This window comes from Humulus lupulus, chromosome 4 (assembly GCF_963169125.1).
Source record: "Humulus lupulus chromosome 4, drHumLupu1.1, whole genome shotgun sequence".
NCBI lineage: Eukaryota > Viridiplantae > Streptophyta > Magnoliopsida > Rosales > Cannabaceae > Humulus > Humulus lupulus.
The window spans coordinates 178195439-178216825 of NC_084796.1; the positions used below are offsets into that span (position 1 = coordinate 178195439).

The following is a 21387-nucleotide window of genomic DNA, read 5'->3' on the forward strand; positions in this document are numbered from 1 at the left end:
ATGGGTCTTTCTCCTCCCCACGGATCTTGCATGAAAGCTGCGAACAAAGAAAGGAGGAGATAAGACGCACAACTTGAAAGCTTATGTTGAAAGTTGGAATAACGTTGCTCGCGTATACGACCAACAACATTCTAACAGAAACACTAAGTTCTATACGAGCAATTTGAAAAACATATTGAAAAGCGGAAGTAAAAAGTTTTTTGAGAAAAAGCTTTTTCGACTCCGAAGGGGTGGGAAAACCCCAGTTTTTCACCTAGCTTAAAAATAGAATTTTTACTTCAATTTTACGCCATAAATCTACAATCTTGACTACCAAACTGGCCCCTAACTCATACGAAACAATATTTCACTACCCTATTACTCATCTGTCAACATGCAAACAATCCCCATATATTTTCGGCCAAGAACATGAAGGGGTTCAGAAATAAAAACACGCATAAGGCAGTTTCGAATAGCAACCAAAAGGACAAGAAAGTTCGTAAAACTTACTCAGGTAAAGATTGAAGTCCAAAGATGAGAGCTATCGGGCGTCCGAGTATAAATGTCTTAAAGTTTCTGGGCTCTGGGGCACGAGTTCTTCAAGAAGGCAAAGGCAAGTAAAAGGTAAAAATGGTAACTTGAGGATTATTTATGAAGACCAAGGCACGTTAAAAGAGGCAATCATGAGTTACTTTTTTCTAAGTATGGGGAAGTAGAATGGCCGTCGGACACACTCTTGGGAAACTGAAAGGACCTGATTAGACATGATTGGTCACATTTTTCGAGAAGGCATGGGCGGTTCTGACAGATTTCGTGGGGCATACGAAAGGTTAGTTTCCTAAGTTTACTTATTACTGGTCGCAATAAATAAACTTAGGGGGCAAATGTTTACCCAAAAAAGGTCACTGATGACGTGGTAAAGATTACTTACACATGGATTAACACGTGGCGGAATTAAAAGGCAGAGGTGTTGTTTGGCCATCGACCAGAAGCGCACCCGCTCGACGGTGTTAATTTTTGTCACGACCAGTCTGGTCGTGAAGCCCGATTTATTTCCTTCTTAAGTTGTAATCTAATATTAACTACATTTGAATATTTCTTCATAATTATCCTTGATACGCGGTTATTGAGGATAAGATCAAACACGTTATCATATGTAACCTTCCTTGAGCCTATAAATACACATGAAATAGCTCAAGGAAGGGACTTTTGGATTCATTCTAGCTTTTTTGCTTAAAATTGAGAGAAAAGGAGCTAAGGTGAGTTGTTACCATCTGATTGTATTCTGTGAAACTCAAGAACCCTAGTTCTTTGATCACAACTTTAGGATTCTATAATAACAATATCATAAAGTGGGCGTAGGTCATTACCAATCACTAGGGCCGAACCACTATATTTCCTGGTGTCTTTTCCTTTCCATTAGATTATATTTTCAAGCGTCGTGCCATTTCCTGTCGTATATTTGACTCCACGTTGTTGGCTAATTTGAGGGTCAACAAAATTCGTGACTTACTCATCAGTCACTCATCTGATTAGGGCTATACGCCCCAACATGATTATTAGAATCTCGATACCATGTGATTAGGGCAACAAGCCCTAGCATGATTACTAGAATCTTGAAGTGATATTCACTTATCTGATTTGGGCTACAAGCCCAGTATGATTATCATAATCATCACTTGATATTGTATACATGCAGTAATGAGTTTTCTTGCTGAGCCTTGGCTCACAGGTGCTATGTGGTGCAGGTAAAGGGAAAGAAAAGCTCACCCAACCTTGAGTGGAGAGCTTAGGTGGCGATGCGTACATATGTGGCCGCTTGACCACCACGGCCAAGGTGTTTCTCAGGGGAACTAGGGGTTAACCTTATATTTTTGCCGCTTAGGTCGGCGGGTTGTAATTTTTACATTGTAATGACCATTTTGGATTGTAAATAACTTGTAAATATTCTTATGGGCCCATGTACAGTTTTATGTTTGAAATAAAATATATCCTTTCCTTTTGATCGAGAGTTTTCACCTTAGCCTATTAATAACACCTAGGTGCACGTTTATAACCAAATGACTCGTTTAGCGAGCTAAGCACTATTTAAAGTTCACAGTAACAGTCTTGGAGTAACCAGGGCCTTACAGAGCCCTTGCGGTATAACCTAGTCACAAAGCGGTAATGGATAACCATTAAGATCCTAAACTAGTTAAAAGTTTTGGAATAATATATGAGCCTCCGAGACCTTGATTTTTACTAATCCGAGTAGTGGAAATCATCCCGAGCGCTTAGGTTTAGATCCCCAAGCCACCCCGAGCCTTAAGACCAATTCTAGTTAGGGCTGCCTAGGTGAGCCGCGACCTGGCCCTAATGGTCACGGTGCGCCCCAAGTTAGAGACGCCTGCCTCATGTCCCAAGGGGAGGCGGGCTGCGACTAGCCCCTTCAGGGTTGCGGCGTACCTACTAAACAGCAAGCCCCCAGGGCCTTTTGGGGCACGCGGGCTGCGGTGCCCATGAACTAGGTTACGACGCGCCCCCGTAAACCCAGAATTCCCTGGCTTTCTCCAACACTTTCCTAACTCAATTTAACTAAAAATCCCTTACAACCTTCAATCAAACCCAGAACTGAGTCTAGGACCCTTAACCACATGGTTTAGGCATAATAATTCACCCTAAAACCTTCTAAAACTAACACCCCAAATCAGAACTTAATTAACATCCAAAAACCAATATGAACTCAACCTAACAGTCTGAATTCCGAGTAGAAACAAGATAGAATATTTACCTCAATTGATAGCCTGAAACCACAACAATTACTTCACTAATCCCAGCTTAATTTCCTAGAATTCCCTGCTAAATCCACTGTGTAACGACCCAAATATCCTAATAAGGTTTAGGACCTTGACTAGGAGGCCGGGAGGGCCATAATTTATTTTTTGTGCCATTATATGATTATATGCATGTGTTATGTGGATCATATTATTATATGATGATGAATGCATGCATATGGGTGTATATTTTGTTATGAGGGCATTTTGGTAATTTGGCCCGTTGAGGGCGTAATTGTATAATTGTATGCATTTTGGTAAGCTATTGTTGAGGCCACATTATAATGTGGATTCGTTCGAGCTGTTCGGCATGAGACGATCTTTGAGTATAAGTTAGCGGTTTGGTCATGATGGGATTAAGATTGGGGCTCGGGGTGAGGCCTGGGGTAATTTGGTGATTAGAGTGTTGCCGGGAGTTAAGGGGTAACGAGATATGAATTATTTGTACTCGAGAATATTGAGAATAACGAGAATTGGAGGGTGTTAATTTTGGTTAACAAGATAGGTGCGAAAGGACAATTTTGCCCTTGGTGGCTATTAAGGACTTAAATTAAACTTGAGGGCATTTAGGTCTTTTTACCTTTAAGGATATATATCAATACTTAAAACTAGAAAGCTGTAGAAGATTTAAGAAAACAGAGCACCTCCTCTTGCTTCAACCGACTGCCATTTCTTCTCCTTTTCTTCTTCAATTTTGAAGCTTCTTTTGAGGAATTAAGCTGGGGAATCAAGTGTTGAGGATCTAGGGTATTGTTCCATCATTGAGGAGGAGTTCATACCGAGCTTGAGGTAAGATTATAACCATTAGAACTCTGGTTTTCTGCTCCATTTTATTAGTGAGTTCAGTTGAGATTTTGGGTTTGAAAGTTGAGTATTCAATGGGGTTTTTGGCAAAGCTTGGTTAGTTTATGATGCCTAGGACTAGTATATATGGTATTTGGGTTTAATTCGGGGTTTAAATGGTGTTTGGAAGCTTTTGAATTAGGTTGGAAATGGAGGATTCGAAGGAGGAAGAATCAGGGCCATGTCTGCCTGTTCCTAGTGCTACAGCGCCCAAAGGGTAGCGCTACAGCGCTAGCCAGGGCAAAATGTCCCTGGTTGTAGCGCTAGGGCGCTAGGGGGGTAGCGTTACTCTATTTTCTCAGATGCATATTTTGGGTGTTTTTAAGGGTTTTTGGCTCGAGGTTTCAATCCTTAAGGCTTGGGATCGAATCTACTCACCGTTTGGGTACAATTCGGGGCCCCGAGAGTGAGGTTTAGGTTAAGACCCATTTATTGATGTCTTCATTAATTAGATTCCATATTTGGTTATGACTAGGTGACTGCTAAGGGATCAAAGGATCGATCGTTCTCAATGGTCGTTCCTAACGTATTTCTCGCTCGAACAAGAGCTAAGAAAAATGCACCCGATTATGTGGTTAGGTTGGGACTAAGTGCTCCCTGTATTTGTATGCATTGCTATGTGATTGTGATAAACCATGTGAATATAATGGGACTAAGAGCTCCTTATACTTGAATATGATGTCATGAGGTGGTATTATGCCATAGGGACATATGATAAATGACCTAAGAGTGCCGAAATCAATATTTGCGCACAGGGTGCGGCTCAGCCACTGGTAGCTGAGGACAGCTTATTAATCACTGAGCTCGGTTAAGCTGGCCGGAGTTAGTGGGTATAACACTGGGGGCGGCCTAAGTGAGCCGAAGACAGTGGGTTAAACAGAGGGAGCGACCTAAGGGCGCCGACCCTGAATATTGTGTAATGGTTGTGATAAATTGTTGAATATGAATATGAAATGTTGATTATCTGGATGACAAATTGTGATTTTTCGATTGTTATCACTGAATGGGCAAATGTTATGAATTGCTGAATGCTTGGTTACGTTTTATGGAACATCTGGTTATTTATATTGATCTCGCTATGATATCATGTTTTCTTGCTGGGCCTCGGCTCACGGGTGCTACGTGGTGCAGGTAAATGCAAGGGTATATTGGATCAACCATGAGTTGGAGAGCTCTGGGGGCGAGGTGTACATTGTCAGCTGCTCGGCTGCCACGATTGAGGGATTGTATAGGGACGGAAACCTAAAATGTGTATTTTGCCATTAGAGTGGCCTGGGTTATTTATAACTTCTGGTATTTTTGTAAATTTGTCATCTAACCCTGTTTTGAGTTTCCATGTATTAAACTGTCGTTTTTCATGAAAATAACCTGTTTATGACTAAAATCTTTTATTCCTAATCCGTTGATGACGATAGATTCACATTTTGTTTGAATGACTTGATTAGCAAGTTTTGCACTATTTTAACTACACAGTGTAACGGTCTTGGTTACCCAGGGCGTTACACACTGCCTTTTCCTTCAGAAATTCCCTCAGCTTCAAAACATTCCTAAAGGGAGAAAGAGAGTGAGAGAACGTGTAAGAGGGAGGGAGAGAGAGTTTGAGAAGTTTCCACCCAATTCTAATTATTCCAGCCTATGTCTAACTCTTCCCATCTATATCCCTTTATTTAAAATGACCGAAATGCCCCTTATACTAACCTAGCCTCCTATTTGCCCTTAGGGGCAAAATGGTCATTAACCCCGATTCCCGCTAATTCCTCGAGTCATCCTACCAATTCTCAATTAATCCTGACATGTCAAATTAATTATCAAATACTTACCCATTACTCAATAAATCCCAAATATACATTAAACTTCCCAAAATACTCCTAGGCTCATCCCGAGCCAGGTATTAAATCCTGCTGTGACTATTATGCTAATCCGCTCACTAGGATCGCCTCAAGCCATATACTGCAAATATATCCACATAATAATGCAGTCTCAATCATTTACACACATATAATCACATTTATGCCCGTAATTGGCTAATATTACAGATATGCCCTTATTATCGAGAATGGATCCATATGCATATTTAATACACATAAACATACATTTAAATCCATATTATCACATAACTCTTATATGGCACATAGTCGACATTTAATCAATTAATTCAACATTAGTACGCCATTCCCATCTATATACCTCTAGTTGGTTTTTACAGTACTAATGGTTTCTTCGTTAGAAGTTCTTTCTAGTGGCGTTGAATTGGGCTCAAACTCTAAAACTCCCAATTAATGAAGTGTCTTCATATTCTTATTTTGGTTTTGTGGATTTGGCCCATAGGAGTAACAATATTTATTAGAATGAAATTGGGTGTAACTTTGACAGATATTAAAGCTCTATTATCTAATTTTCAATAACATCTCTTTATTATATTAGTCGCAATTGTTCACTTTAATCTCTAGTGTCAAAAGAAAGAAAAAAAAAAAGAAGCAGCAGCAGCTGAGTCGGTATAGCCAGCCGAGTCGATTGAGTTCTAGCGGCTTCTAGAGTATCGTGGTGTTTGTAATTAAAAAAAAACTTCGATTTGAACCTGTAAAAATTATTCTCTTTCCCAGCTCTGGTGCGTAGCTTAACCACCCTGCGCACCCATCGTGTATCCAAGTCCATCTCATTCAATCAATCGAACCCCCACAACTCACTCCAATTACATACATACATTCAATCAAACTCCTCTTCTCTGTCTCTCCAAGTTTCTCTCTACGATTCAAAAACCCCAAAGGAGTGATCCTTCCATCATGGCGGACGAGGCCGCAGCATCGCATCCGCCGTCTTCGTCGTCGGCGGCACCTTTGGGAACCTCCGTGATCCCTATAGTGAACAAGCTTCAGGATATCTTCGCTCAGCTTGGGAGCCAATCCAGCATCCAGCTCCCCCAGGTCGCTGTCGTCGGAAGCCAAAGTAGCGGAAAGTCGAGCGTTCTTGAGGCTCTTGTTGGCCGGGACTTTCTTCCCAGGGGCTCTGATATCTGTACGCGCCGACCTCTCGTTCTTCAGCTTCTCCAGACCAAGAAGAACGCTGATGGAACCGATGACGAGTATGGGGAGTTCCTCCACTTGCCTGGGAAGCGTTTTCACGATTTCTCCGAAATTCGGAGGGAAATTCAGGTTTGGAACGATTAAGTAATTTTCCTGTTTTTGGAGATTTGTGGAATATTTGAATAAATTGAATAGGTTGTCTATGAATTTGACTTAGTAGAATTGCCAAGAATGTGGATTTATTCAAGAGAAAATGGGATAAAGTTCAGCGGAAGAACATAATATCAGAAAACGAAAAATGGGATAATATGGGATTCATAAAAAGGATAAATGGGTAATGCGGGCTTCATTTCTAGGGTGTATGAAATACTCGAATTTTGATTATTTTCTAGTTGTAGTAATGTTTTTAGAATGAATTTTTCTTATGAAAAAACATGCTCCTTGGGGATTAAAGATAATGTCATTGTGATAGGTTAATTAATCTGCATTTGAGATTTGTACTATCCTATTATATATTCAAATAGATTTTCATTTGCATTATCTAAATAATCAGCTTTCTTACACCCATGTAATTGTATATTTATTCATTATAGAGTAAATTCTGTCTGTTTCGTTTCAAAGGTATAACCTTGAAATTCTGTTGTGAGAATTGTTTGATATGCAGAGCAACCATAGCCTAGTTAACCTTTTTATTTATTATATATTTTTTTTCCTTGATTGTTTCGTGTCTAACATTTTTATTGATTTTACCTCCTTATATGTTAATCACTACTCAGAAAAGATATGCTTAACACACTCATCTGTTCTAACAAACTGCTGGTCATTTGATAAGTCATTCACAATTTGTAAGGATTCATTTTTGGTAATTTTTACAAGTAATTTGCTATTGAAAATTTGCATTGGCATGGTCTGTTGATGGCCTCGGTATTGAAACTTGAAATGCGTTCTTCTTAAATAGAAATGATCAGCCATAAAGTTGAAATGTAAACTAGGGAATATCAATACCCTGAAACTTGAAGTATTATATAAGTAATAACATCCTTAGCTTATGAATTTGTAGAGAGAAAAAAAAAGTTGAGGAAAGAGATGAAACATTACTTCTTGAAATCAGCAATTTTCAGTTACACCCTCATCTTATACAAGCTTTTGTTTCAAAAAGAAAAGGAAAAAAAGTAAAACTTGAGTGCTACCAACTTTAGCTATTTCTGGTCCCCAGATTTCTTTCTTAGTGACTTTCTGGTTTATACTAGGGTTTAATGATGTTATTGTCGTCGTAACATAAATGTATCATTAGTAGGCTTGCCCTTTTCATGTATGAACATAGATAGAAGTGCTATTGGACATCTGAAATAGTTTCCTTTTATTTATTGATATATTTTTTTTGGTACAGGCTGAGACGGATAGAGAAGCAGGAGGAAACAAAGGTGTATCAGACAAACAGATTCGCTTGAAGATATTTTCGCCAAATGTTCTTGATATCACCCTGGTGGATCTGCCTGGTATAACGAAGGTTCCTGTTGGTGACCAGCCAACTGACATTGAAGCACGAATCAGAACAATGATTATGTCTTATATCAAAATTGATACCTGTTTAATTTTGGCTGTTACACCTGCAAATTCTGATTTGGCAAATTCAGATGCTCTTCAGGTTGCTGGAATCGCTGATCCTGATGGTAAGTATTGGTTTTAAATGAGGAGATTGTAAATTGATATTTGATGGTGGCTATCTTATTATTATTGCTGTTATTATTTACTTTAATTTTTATACTTTCTTTTTGCAGGTTTGAGAACCATAGGTGTAATCACAAAGGTGTGTGTAATTACTAGCATTCTTTCGAAGTTGTAATGTGCTCTTAATGTTTGGAAGCTGTAAATTAATTGTGATGAGGTTCTGACTTTCTTGTTTTCTTATCTTGTGATCACAGTTGGACATCATGGACAGAGGTACTGATGCCCGGAATCTGTTGCTTGGAAAAGTGATTCCCCTAAAACTTGGTTATGTAGGGGTTGTGAATCGTAGTCAGGAGGTAATCTTTATCTTCATTGGAAATTGCAAGTTGGAACAAAAAAGAGATTGGTGTTTTTTCTTCAGGAAGACTGTCACTAATAGTTCTTCCTTTTCTTTCCTAGCTTTTAAATCCCATGCATTTTATAAATGTACATTTTACTTGTTGATTGCAAAGTTGCTATTATATTAGTAGTTGCTAAGAATCAAATTGAATTTTTCAATGTACTTTTTAAAACAGGATATTTTGCTTAACAGGAGTATTAAGGATGCACTTGTTGCTGAAGAAAAGTTTTTCCGCAGCCGTCCTGTATGGTTATAATTTTCTGAAGTTGTGATAATTTCTTTGTATGAAATTTTTGAGAAAGTCCCTCGTATAGTATTTTATATTTCTCTTATGCAGGTATATAATGGTCTAACTGATCGTTGTGGTGTCCCTCAATTGGCAAAGAAGTTGAACCAGGTAGAAGATTTTGGCAGCTAGTCATTGTTGAGTCTTATGGAACAAGTAAAATATTAGTAGCAGATGTTGACTGCTGCTATTGTTCCATGTGTATGTAGTAACAAATTTTTTTTTTTTATAATTAAAGAACCATTATTTACATTTCATTATAAGCATATTCCTTGATAACTTATTGTCATAAACACGAACTAGCTTATTGATGCCTTATTTCCAGAATTTTATAGTTCCTTTTGCAGATACCATTCATTTACTTGAACCTATCTTTATAATTTGTTCGCAGATTCTAGTGCAACATATTAAGAAAGTACTCCCTGAACTCAAGTCACGCATCAGCTCTGCTTTGGTTGCAGTTGCCAAAGAGCATGCTAGTTATGGAGAAATCACAGAATCAAAAGTATGTCGTTGAGATCTTTGCCAATTGAAATTGGTTCCTATTTTCTTCTTTGAGATCTTTGCATGGTCCACCATATTAATTTTATGTCTATGATTTAGGGTGCTGTATCTTGATTAGGCATTATGTGGTTGTAGTAGCTGCTTCAGTATTTGTTGCTTTAGTTGCTTGTTTTCAGTTTGTCTTCAATAGGTTGGAAGATTATTTTTTTGCTTTATCTGAAGTTTTTATTATTTAACTAACTTAAAAGAGATGTGATTACTTGCAATATATTTACTTACCACTGTATTATTATTGATAGGCTGGTCAGGGAGCTCTTCTCCTGAACATTCTTTCGAAGTATTCTGAAGGTAGGTTGAGTTTACCTGATTATTTTATTTAGCTTCCTTATGAGTCCTGTATCTTGTTCATGACTTTGTACGGTGCACTGTCTGCTCTCCATCTTAAGTTCATGAATGATGTCTCATTCTTTTCCTGTTAACTACAGCATTTTCTTCAATGGTGGAAGGGAAAAATGAGGAAATGTCAACATCTGAGCTGTCAGGTGGAGCAAGAATTCACTATATATTTCAGTCAATATTTGTTAAAAGTTTAGAGGTTAGTATACTCAAAATACCTGCACATTTATACTGTTTGTTGAATTATTTGCATTCTATTGGATTTTCATTTCAACTATTGTACGGTGCAGTCATCATACAGGGTTTATTTATTTAAATTTCTAGAAGAACGTGATAATTGGTTTTTTATTTTACCTCTATTCCTTTATTTTTTTTTTGGGGTAGGTTGGGTGGGAGGAGGTAGCACATACATTAATTTGGCAAAATATTTCTAGAAGTGCATACACAAAAATGTTGGACAAGTATTAACTTTTTGCCAAACTAATTTCAAATAATGCATTTTTTTTTATATCCAGAAATCCTCCAAACTGTATGCAGCTTCACTTTTAAAGAAAATTATGAAATCAACTTCTTCCTTTGATTTAGGATTGAACTGTAATATTGTTGGTATTTTAGATTTAGATCTGTAGGGTACATATAAATCTTAATCCAGAACAAAACAAAATTAGGATTCTGGCTTTAATTTGTATGGTAAATAATACTAATTCTGGTTCTGCAGATGACAAATTGTCTTGATGTGATTTGACCTGTTGTGCAGGAGGTGGATCCATGTGAGGACTTGACTGATGATGACATTCGAACTGCCATTCAGAATGCAACTGGCCCTAAATCTGCATTGTTTGTACCAGAAGTACGTCTTTTTTGTTTTCCTCTTCTGTTTGGTCTTTTCCAGTAATTTAAAATCTCTGTTATTTTCTTTGCCATCCTCTAAATTAAGATATTAGGTGCTGTTTGAGCATTTTGTTAATGTTGACCTTTGTATGTATAGGTGCCTTTTGAAGTACTTATTAGGAGGCAAATCGCTCGTTTGTTAGATCCAAGTCTTCAGTGTGCCAGGTTCATATATGATGAGTTGATGAAGGTTATCCACTTCCACACAAATTGTCTCTGTACTTCCGTACATCTTTGGTTTGATTTTCAACTAACAATTTTTTTTTTTTCAGATTAGTCATCGTTGCTTAGTAAATGAGTTGCAACGATTCCCTATTTTGAGAAAGCACATGGATGAAGTCATAGGAAACTTCTTGCGAGAAGGCTTAGAGCCTTCGGAGACAATGATTGGACACATAATTGAGATGGAGGTATGCTTTTATATTACATAAGCAGATTTTGAATTGTCTGGCTGCATCGTTGGGTGTGTTTAATGCCCAAATCGTGACAACCGCTAAGCGGTAGTTGTAGTAAAATCGGACGGTTGATCCATAAGGAGGTAACCTAAAACCAAAAGATTAGTAGAAAATAACACAAAAAGTTAGTAACAAGAAATAAATAAAATTCTAAATGAAAAGAGGTTTGAGATTTTGGTGTTGTCTTTTTGATGAAATGATAAAATGAGACAAGTGAAATAAAAGTAAGGTGTAATCAAGAGTTTGAGAAATAGAAATGTTTCAAGAATTATCTATATGCTTGTTTGGTTACTTAGTTACTTAATTTACAAAAATAGACAAGTAAATAGTTAACTTTCCAACATATACTTGGAAAATCTAACAGTCTACATTTTTTTCTAACAAAAGTCCATTTGAGTTATAAAGCTCTTTACTTTAAAAGCACAATATTAATCTTATTAAAAATTTAAAAATGACAAAATACCCAAGGGCAATAATGCAGTAGAAGATTAGACATAAAATTATGTATCGATATTACTTTTACTAATTAGAAGTACATAGAAAGAGCATGACTAATTCTATATACTATTAGCACAAGTAAATAAAAATAACAAAATAGTGATGGGGTGAAAGAACATAAATAACTCAAATACATTACATTAAGAATATAGTAAATCAAAGTAACAAAATAACATCAGTAGCATATGGAATCATTCCTAGCCTTCCTAGGAAGATTAGAACATTGTTGTAACGTCCTAGATAGCCAAGACCGTTACACTGTGTATTTATAAAAGTGTCAGACTTGCTAATCAAGTTATTTAGTTAGAAACGTATTATTGAAACTATAATTGAACTAGGGTTAAAAGATTTTGGTCACAAAAGTTGCATTTCATATATTTAAACATTTTGGTACATGGGATCCCAAAAGAAATAGCGTTTAAAAGACAGTTTACAAAATTTAAGGTTATAGGTACAGCTACTAGCCACTCAAAACAGACATTTAGGTTTTCCCGTCCTGTACCACTCCTCGCCCGTGGCGGCCGATCAGCTGACTATGTACATTCAACCTCAAAGCTCTCTCACTCAGGACTAGTCCACTTTACCCTTGCCTTTACCTGCACCACGTAGCACCTGTGAGCCAAGGCCCAGTGAGAAAACACAATAATAGAGCACAATCATCAATCAAACAATCAGATAATTCATACAGTATAGCCATATACTTAACAGTCCAGAACAACCATATAATTAGGCATTCAACATACCAAGCTTATCAATTAACATTAATAACCATTTTACAAATAACAACTAGGGTTGACGCCCTTAGGTCGCACTCCCTATTTATCCCACTGACTCCGGCCTGTTTAAACCGAGCTCAGTGAATATCAAGTTGTTCTCAGCTACCAGTGACCGAGCTGCGCCCTGTGTGCAAATATTGATTCCAGCACCCTTATACCGTTTATCACATGTCCTATGACATAATACCATCTATGACATCATACAGATATAGGGAGCTCTTAGTCCCAACATAATTACGTAATCGGGTGCAGTTTTCTTACCTTTGAATTCCGGTAGCTTTGATCAATGATGACAACCCTCAAGCACGATCCCTTCCGAGCCCTAGCGTACACCTAGTCACAGTCATAAGTTAGAACCATTACCAAACTTCAATTCCAAAACCTAACCTCGGGACTAATCCCGAGCCCTCGGGGAGCCCTAATTCCACCAAACGGGGTGGTGGAATCAAACCCCGAGCCCCCGGCCAAAAACCCTAAGAAATAATCCAAAAATCCCCTTCTGTAGACAGGGTAGCGCTACAACGCCCTAAAGTGGGCGCTATAGCGCTACAACAGAGCCAAAACGCCCAAACAGCCCAGGCCTAGCGCTGTAGCGCCCAAAGACTAGCGCTACAGCGCTAGTTACAACACTGCTCTTCCCAGATTTGTCTCCTTCGAACTTCCTCGAACCAAAACCCACCAAAGCTCTTCCAAACCACAACTATACTCCAAAATGAGCCTACCATCATCTATATCTCACCCCACACAACCCAACCATTTAGAACTTAGCCACATGCACCCCAAAACAAAGAAAAAGCCATGTTTGAGCATGAAGCTCAAAAACCCAACAAAAGAGAGCCAGAACAGTCCATAATTCAAGTGTTCAAGCTCATAATTTCTTACCTCAAGTGGGGAATTCGACCTTATGTTATCTTTAGTATCCTTCCAGCCCTAAGCTCATCAGCTCCTGAAATCAAGTTTCTAATTTATCTCCCTTAATTTCCACCAAAACCAAGTTTCTGAAATCCATGCCAATAAAACTCAGAAACTAAAGAAAACCTTGAAACTTACCTCAATTGGACTGAATTTCAGTAGAACTCCTAGTTTCACCAAGAACCTCAAGTGCTAAACTTGACCTAATCCCTCTCTGAACCACAGCTCCAAGAATTCACAAGAAATGGTGCAAGAAAATGATAAACTGATAGAGAGAAGAGGGTAAGCCCCAAGTGTTCTATTTTCCTTCTTTCCCTTTTTGTCTTTTCCCTTTCTCTTTCAGCTTCCCTCGGTTTCTAAACATTCCACTAAGTCATAAAGCAGTATAACACTTATCCCTTATAAACCAAATGATCATATTGCCCTCCCAATAATAACTAAACCTGTAAATCATTCTAGGGGCATTTTGATCAATACTCCCAATTTCCACTAATTTCTCAAGTGTCTATTAATTACCGCTTACATCCCAACACCTAACTAATCACCAATTATATTTCTCAATATCAAATAATCTCCAATATATTTTCTAAATTCTCCGAAATACCCCCAGACTCACCCCGAGCCGGGTATAAATTCCCACCGTGACTTTTTCGCTAGACCGCTCACTAGGATCGCCTTGAGTCTCAAGTTGCAGATATATCCACATAATAATGTGGTCTCAACAATTTATCACAGATATTCACATTTATACCGTTAATGGGCCAAAATTATGAATATGTCCTTATAACCTAATCAGGGCCTACATGCATACTAGTACACATAGTCATGCATCACATTTATCCAATTAGTCATATAAGCATGCATTTAGTCATTTAAATCACTCATAATTCAGTTATGGCCTCCCGACACACTAATCAAGGCCCTTAAGCCTTAATAGTAAATTTGGGTCGTTACAATTATGCTCATGATTCTCATAAAATTCTAAGAAGAAAATATGAGAAGAAAGTGAGTAGAAATTTTGCTATAGTTTCTTTACTCTAAAATTTACATACATATGTGATAGAAAGAGTTTCTATTTATAGAGGGAGAAAAAGATTAAAAGGAAATTAAACAACAAATGAGAGTTACACAATAAATTTGAAATATTAATAATAAAATATGATTTTGAAAAATCAAATCTTATTATTAATATTAACAAAGTTATTTTGGTGAATGGTTATTTTTTATTTTTTCCAAAATACCACAAAAACATGAGGCTCAAAAAGGAAAGGCGCAAGACCCAAAATGCATAGGGGAGCGGGCTGGTGGGTTTAACCCATTCCCAGCCAATGGGAGCATGCCACGTGGGCGCTGGCTTGGGAAGAGAAGGCCGAACCGGGTCGGGTCAAACGGGTTGCTGAATGCTGAAGCAGGCAAGGGCTGCTGGGGAGGCTGGGTGAGGCGCGGGTCGTCGGGTCGAGGGGCCGGGTCGCTCGTGGGTCGAAGGCTGCTGGAGGAGCTTGCGGATAGCTGGCACGCGGAGGGGCACCACTTGGCGTGCTGGCAGTGGTAGCTTGCTGGGCTTGGGCCAAACGGGCCTGGCAATATTACTTCAAAAAATGTCATTTTCAATTTTAACTTTTTCTTTCTTCTATCTTTTTATTAATGTCCAAATGCAAATTATTTCTTGGAAATTAAATATAAATTAAATTAAATTAATATTTTCAATTAAAAAAATATATTACAATAAATTTATGAAAATATTAATTAAAATTTAATTTATTTTCCACTTTAAAACTAATAAATTGATATTTTTGAGGTAATGGTACATAAAAGTAATTATGCTTTAAAGTTGGGTTCTTCTGCAAAGGAAAGGAGAAATATAATCCTTATTGGCCTTTTAACAGTAATCATATTGTTTTAAACAACCAAGTTATAAGAACAAAGAAAAATGTGTTGGCTATCAACGGTAACTCATATTGTTTCAAACATGATTGGTCATCTTTCATTGGTATTATGGGGTTGTTTGTATTTTGTCTACTATACTGAAAGACCTTTGTCATAGTCCTTCATCCTTATAGTTGCAGCAGCGCTAGTCTCTTGGTTGTAGGATTCTTTATAGTTACTTAAAATTTTGTTTTTTTTACTTTAAAAGACTCCCTTATGACTGCAATACATTTTCCACCTGTATAACTATTTAAATTGGGGATTTTGAGAATATTAGATTCAAGATCTACTGCAAATGTTTTAAATCCAATTAGTTTTTTATGGCTTTCCTTAAGTTTTGTAAAGTCTTTGTCCTGGTCTTCTGTTATGATAGAATTGTGTGTTGTTTTAACAATTAGTTTGTTATGATCTTCTTTGAGTTTTTTTTTATGAGGTATTAGCTTTAGCATTATAGTATTAAAAAGTTACATCGTTGATATTAGTCAACTTCCTTTGCAAAGGATTTAATGTTATTCCCTATATACTGATCTAGTGTCTGCTTCTATAGGTTTACTGCAAAGGATTTAATGTTACTAATGCTGTTGGACGTTGTAGGCTTTTAGCAAATATAAGCTTTCCATTCTAATCTATATTGCTAAAAATTTGGTTGTTAACATTATTAGTAACTAATTTGCAGATGGACTACATAAATACTTCACATCCAAACTTTATTGGTGGGAGTAAGGCTGTTGAGGTTGCCTTGCAACAGGTCAAGTCCTCTCGGGTAACACTGCCTATTGGTAGGCCGAAGGTATATGTACCCCTTATTCATAGTAATTATGAGCAATGTGTGTTTGCATATTGTTGTTTTTAAGCTTTTTGCTCCCTCTTCCTACATTTTTCATCAATCAGGATGGTGTGGAACCTGATAAGGCACCGACATCTGAAAGAAGTCTGAAATCTCGAGCAATTCTTGCCAGACAAGCGAATGGGATTGTGTCTGAACAGGTAGTGTTAATTTTTTTCTGTTGGTAAACAGAATTGCAGTCTCTCTCCCCAATTTGCATGATACATATCTCTAGTTGCTGCCATCATGTATGTAGGTTTCAATTGTATTCACAATTATATTATCAGATTAGTTTGCTATTGGTCCCCACTAATTAGTCTGATTTATGTTTGACTAGCAGGGTGTTCGACCAGCACCTGATAGTGAAAAAGTTGCAGCCGGTAAGATATTACATTATAATTTAATAAGGTATTTTAATTATGTGTATATATATGTATATATATATATATTTTCACACTTTGTAACAAACTATGGGCATGTTTGCTTTTGCTTTTGCTTTTACTTTTACTTTTACGCAGTCGAAGTAGAAAAGTAAAAGTTTATTTATTTATTTGGTTAATATATGGATAGTCTATTTTATAATAATTTTCAAATCACAAAAAAAAAAAAAAAAACGAAAAAGAAAAAGAGCTTATAAAGTCATGTTAAAGAGGCCCTATATTATGTCAAGCAGCAGTATTGCGTGAACTATTGTTGTACAAAAGTATTTTTTTTTTCTGTCAACATGCAATTTACCGAACAAAGATTTAGTATATGTATGTGGATAAACATCAAATGGAATATATATTAGTGGCCATTACTTTGTTTACCTGACATAATTGGTGTGGTTAGAATAAATCAAAAACAGTGTTGATGAGTCTTTGTGATGGATATTTATACTTGCTCTTTTCTCTTTTCTGTCTAGAATTTCTATGGACTTTTTTTATTGTATAGGCAGTGTCTCATCTTTCTTTATTGTATAAATTGTACATCTTGAGTGAAACTGGGATCCTAGTAGTATCTGATTCTTCTATTGATAATTTCAGGAAACGCTAGCAGTTCAACTTGGGGTATTTCATCTATTTTTGGTGGAGGTGAAAGCCGCAGTGCACCTGTTAGAGAGAGCACAACAAACAAACCATTCAATGAGCCTATTCACAACATGGAGCAAGCCTTATCAATGATCCACCTAAGAGAGGTATTGCCTCTAGCTTCCAACTTGACTTCACTAATGTTCTTCTGTAAGAATTTTTTTTTTTTTTTCTGTTTATAAAAGTTAAATTCTTCCTTTTTTCCCTGTTAAGCCCCCAACTGTCTTGAGGCCTTCAGAAACCCATTCAGAGCAGGAGTCTATTGAAATTGCAGTCACCAAACTGTTGTTGAGATCGTACTATGACATCGTTAGGAAGAATATTGAAGACTTTGTACCTAAAGCAATCATGCATTTCCTGGTAACAATATCTTTTTGTGTATTTTCCAGCTCAGTCATATTATTCTTTTCTGCAGCTATTGTCATATTATTGAAACTCGCAAGATTGGTAGTCTGGATTTGCTGGATTCCAGGCGGAAATCTGTTTTTATTTTTTGTCAATCATATGGCGTGGAATCAAACCAGCTTTTAATATATAGAATTTTGCCGTGTCTCTAGGCAGTACTATTTGTTTTGTTTAAATCCTTTCCTCTGCAAACCTTGTGTTTCTTGTTGTATTCGTAATTTTAGATCCATGCTTGTATATGCATATGTATCAAACTATTTTGCACACATTTTAGTTTCATTTCTTCTATATTTTCAACATATTTATCTTGCATATAGTACATGTTAAATTGTTTATTTTATGTGTATAATTCATGGCTTATTTTTACTCTACCGTGTGGGTATGTGTTGTAGTCTCAACAACTGTCTTAACAATGATACTAAAAAGTTGCCTGAATCTCACGCATCCCTTCTAATGACTTTCTTGATTTTTATATATCTAGGTAAACCATACAAAGCGCGAGCTGCACAATGTCTTCATTAGGAAGCTTTACAGGTTCCATTTTAGATTAAGAAACAAGCAAGCAATATATCAATTCTTAAAATCTTTTTAAACAAACTACTCTTAATATCTTTTTAACGTTAAGTTGTGCTATTTTCTTGACTTTTGATTGCTTTTTTATCCTGAACAGAGAGAATCTGTTAGAAGAGATGTTGCGAGAACCTGACGAAGTAGCATCAAAGAGAAAGCGCACCAGGGATACACTCCGGGCTCTTCAACAAGCATTTCGGGTAGGTTTTCTGGTCTTATTATATTTACAGTTTCAGTGTATTAGGAACTTTATTGCAATATCTATTTATCAACTACTGTGCATCTATTACCAACTTTCTGATCACAGCAACCTTGAATGTTTTAAATTAACCTGTGGCCTGTCATATTTTATATAACTTTGTCTTATTTCTTTCTCAACCTTTTTCAATGTTTCTACAGCTTTAACTGTACTTTTTTTTCCTTTCCCATTTTTGTTTTGGCGATAAAAGTGTTGGCCAGAATTCTGTGACTTGGTCTGTAATACTGATATTCTGTCACTGAATTTCCATCTTAGCATTATTTTATCTATTACCAATCCTTGTTTTGAGTCAATACACCATGATAATGAGGGATGATATCAACGTTTTACGTTTTTGGGCAGACATTGGATGAGTTGCCTTTGGAAGCCGAAACAGTTGAGAAGGGTTACAGCTTGGGAGGTGGTGATACAACAGGGTTACCAAGGAGTGGACTGCCTATATCATCAATGTATACTACTAGCAGTTCTAATGATTCTTATACAGCATCTCCTAAAAACACAAAGTCCAGAAAATCATCACACTCTGGGGAGCTTCACTCACCCTTTTATGGTGTTGCAGATTCTAATGGCAGTGGACGCCTTCCCATGCCAGGTCTCTATCCAACTGTTGATCCATGATTGTTTAGTTGGAACTAGAAGCTCACGTGGAAATCATTACACATTACATTTATTCAATTGCTCTTTGCAGCTTAGAAGGCAATTGGGATCCCGCCATTCCCAGTGTTTTCTTGGGGTATTCAAATTTTCTTCCAACTGGATTTGTGCGACCCAGATATTTGGGTTGTTTGTCTTTCTATCCTTTCCTTTTGCGGTTTTTTTTCATATAATATAGGCTGATATATTTTTTTTCACTAGGCTCCGAGAAGAATAACAGGGAGCAGATAATTCCCCCCTCCCCAGTTTTCTTTACCTCTTCCAATTGGTCACCTTGAAACAGTTTTTCAGATATAATGTTTTTGACATTTTTTTTTCCGGCCTCGCCTCGATTGTCCTGTGCTCTCCATGGTGTTTGTGTTTTGCCATAATGCAGACTGCAAAATAGTGTAATTTTATTGATTATATTCAGCATTGAAAGTGTCATCTCTAAAATACACAAGTATCATCACAAGGAACTATAAAGGTTGATAAAGCAATGACGATGGCCATAGTGGTAGTGAGTTTGTTGTTTTGTTTCTTTCTGAAAGGTCCCTAGTCTCTCCGAATTTGGGTGTTCAATTTTTGATGAATTTTATAACTAGTTCATTTAACAATTTCGGTTATCAACATTTTGGGATCCAATGGACATTAATGGTCCGTTTGTTAGGTTGGGCCAAGAGACGGGACCGGACCATGTTTGGGCGTTTTTTTTTTTTGAGATTGGACTCTATTGTCTGGTTCTCGAAATTCTTAGTTTAAGACTATTATTTTAGTACGAGGAATTCTTTTTCCCTAAGAGAAGAAATTCCCAAATTCCATTTTGATGATTGTTGTTTCCGATCATCATCCAAAATGAGCTTGCCACTATTCTCGATCATTGATTGCATCTTCTTTGATCGTTTTTTCATCCTGAAAATGGGTGCCAATCTCGAATTCGACGAATCTCGAATTGTTTTTGCACATCCAAATAAATTATATGGAGATTTGATTGGTAAACAACATGGATTGTCAGACTTTCCCTTTTTTGATTTTTAATCGCCAACCTAAGAATCTTAGGACCTGATTGGTAGCATATCTAAATTTGATTTTATCATTTTCAAAACATAAATATGGTGGGTTCCATAATAATATTTGTTCGGTTTTTCATTTTAAAAAAGTCAATCCAAATTTGTATCTTAATTTTACACTACCAGATTGAAAACAAATATTTCACGTTTTCTCTCATTCTAAATATTACATCCCAAAACTTCTTCTCTTTATCTTGTTATCTACTTTCTCTTCATCAGACTTCACATAACAATAAAAGGATGTTCATGCAATTGTCGGTCTACCACCTCCAATACCACTCTTCTTCGTTTACGATACCAGCTTAGGATTCTAGATCACTACCAGGATAGGATGTCTGATGATGAACGACATGAAGACCATGCCGATTGCCGAATCTCTCTGCCATTTTCTCAATCTGCCTTTTCAGGTACCAATAATAATCTTTAATTTATAATATAAGTCCTTTAAATTGTATTGTTTGATGATTTTCTCTATGGGTTATCAACGTTTTCTTATATATTTCTTGAAAATGTTTCAATTTGTTGTTTATTTGTGTTATTAGTTGTTGTTTTCTTGATCTGGGTATTTTGATTTTTCTTTAATTGTTAAGGTTTCAAACTTTTGTTTTTTATTCCTTGCTATAGGTGAGATTTGTGTAAATTCCTTCAGATCCAAGGAAATTCTTTACTATAAGTCACCTCCATTAGTACTAATTAAAGGTTCAGACACACATTCATTACTGTTGTTATATATTAAACAAATATGTTTTTGTGATCAGTTGGTACTTCTGTAGTCAAAATACTAGAAAATAAAACCAAAATGTAGTGCCCAATTTGACTCATCATTTAAGTGCTATGAATTTTACAAGAATCCTCCGTATAATTTGCTTAAAAACTTATTAAACTGTGAGCTAAATTAAGTATATAAATCCAAAAGAGGAAAAAAAAATGGCATGAAAACTGCAGGAGAAATACATAAAACACATAAAAGAGAAATATAATGTATATATATATAAGTAACATCCCATCAGAGAACTTTGTTTGAGCATCATTGATAGATCATGTTTGGGATAATATAGAAGCACAACATTGTTTTAGAAAGAAGCAGTGCATTGTTTTTAAAGGACATTGAAATTAAGTATATATGTATATATTGCTTTGCTCATGTGAAAAATTTAACCATGTTTATTGGAGATATGAGT

At 36.5% G+C, this 21387-nt stretch overlaps 1 protein-coding gene across 11 annotated transcripts; it reads left to right on the forward strand.

Moving 5' to 3' along the window:
- Positions 1 to 6144: 6144 nt before the first annotated feature.
- Positions 6145 to 19768, forward strand: LOC133830993 (dynamin-related protein 3A-like). 11 transcript variants are annotated; one of them, XR_009892331.1, is made up of 23 exons: positions 6146 to 6787; positions 8049 to 8331; positions 8440 to 8468; positions 8584 to 8735; positions 8922 to 8973; positions 9067 to 9126; positions 9407 to 9520; positions 9819 to 9867; positions 10005 to 10114; positions 10673 to 10765; positions 10904 to 10996; positions 11079 to 11216; positions 16050 to 16163; positions 16265 to 16360; positions 16537 to 16579; positions 17225 to 17376; positions 17483 to 17629; positions 18156 to 18208; positions 18345 to 18444; positions 18846 to 18952; positions 19063 to 19095; positions 19192 to 19236; positions 19359 to 19768. XR_009892331.1 is itself a non-coding variant. In XM_062261144.1 (22 exons), exons 1-21 carry the CDS (start codon positions 6419 to 6421, stop codon positions 19194 to 19196), a joined length of 2502 nt encoding a protein of 833 aa, XP_062117128.1. In that variant the 5' UTR covers positions 6145 to 6418; the 3' UTR covers positions 19197 to 19236; positions 19359 to 19768. The 11 variants fall into 11 exon arrangements, 5 of the variants coding, with proteins under 5 accessions (XP_062117128.1, XP_062117127.1, XP_062117130.1 ...); XM_062261144.1 differs by having other exon boundaries at positions 6145 to 6787; positions 18846 to 19095; XM_062261146.1 differs by having other exon boundaries at positions 19192 to 19768.
- The last annotated feature ends 1619 nt before the right edge of the window (positions 19769 to 21387 follow it).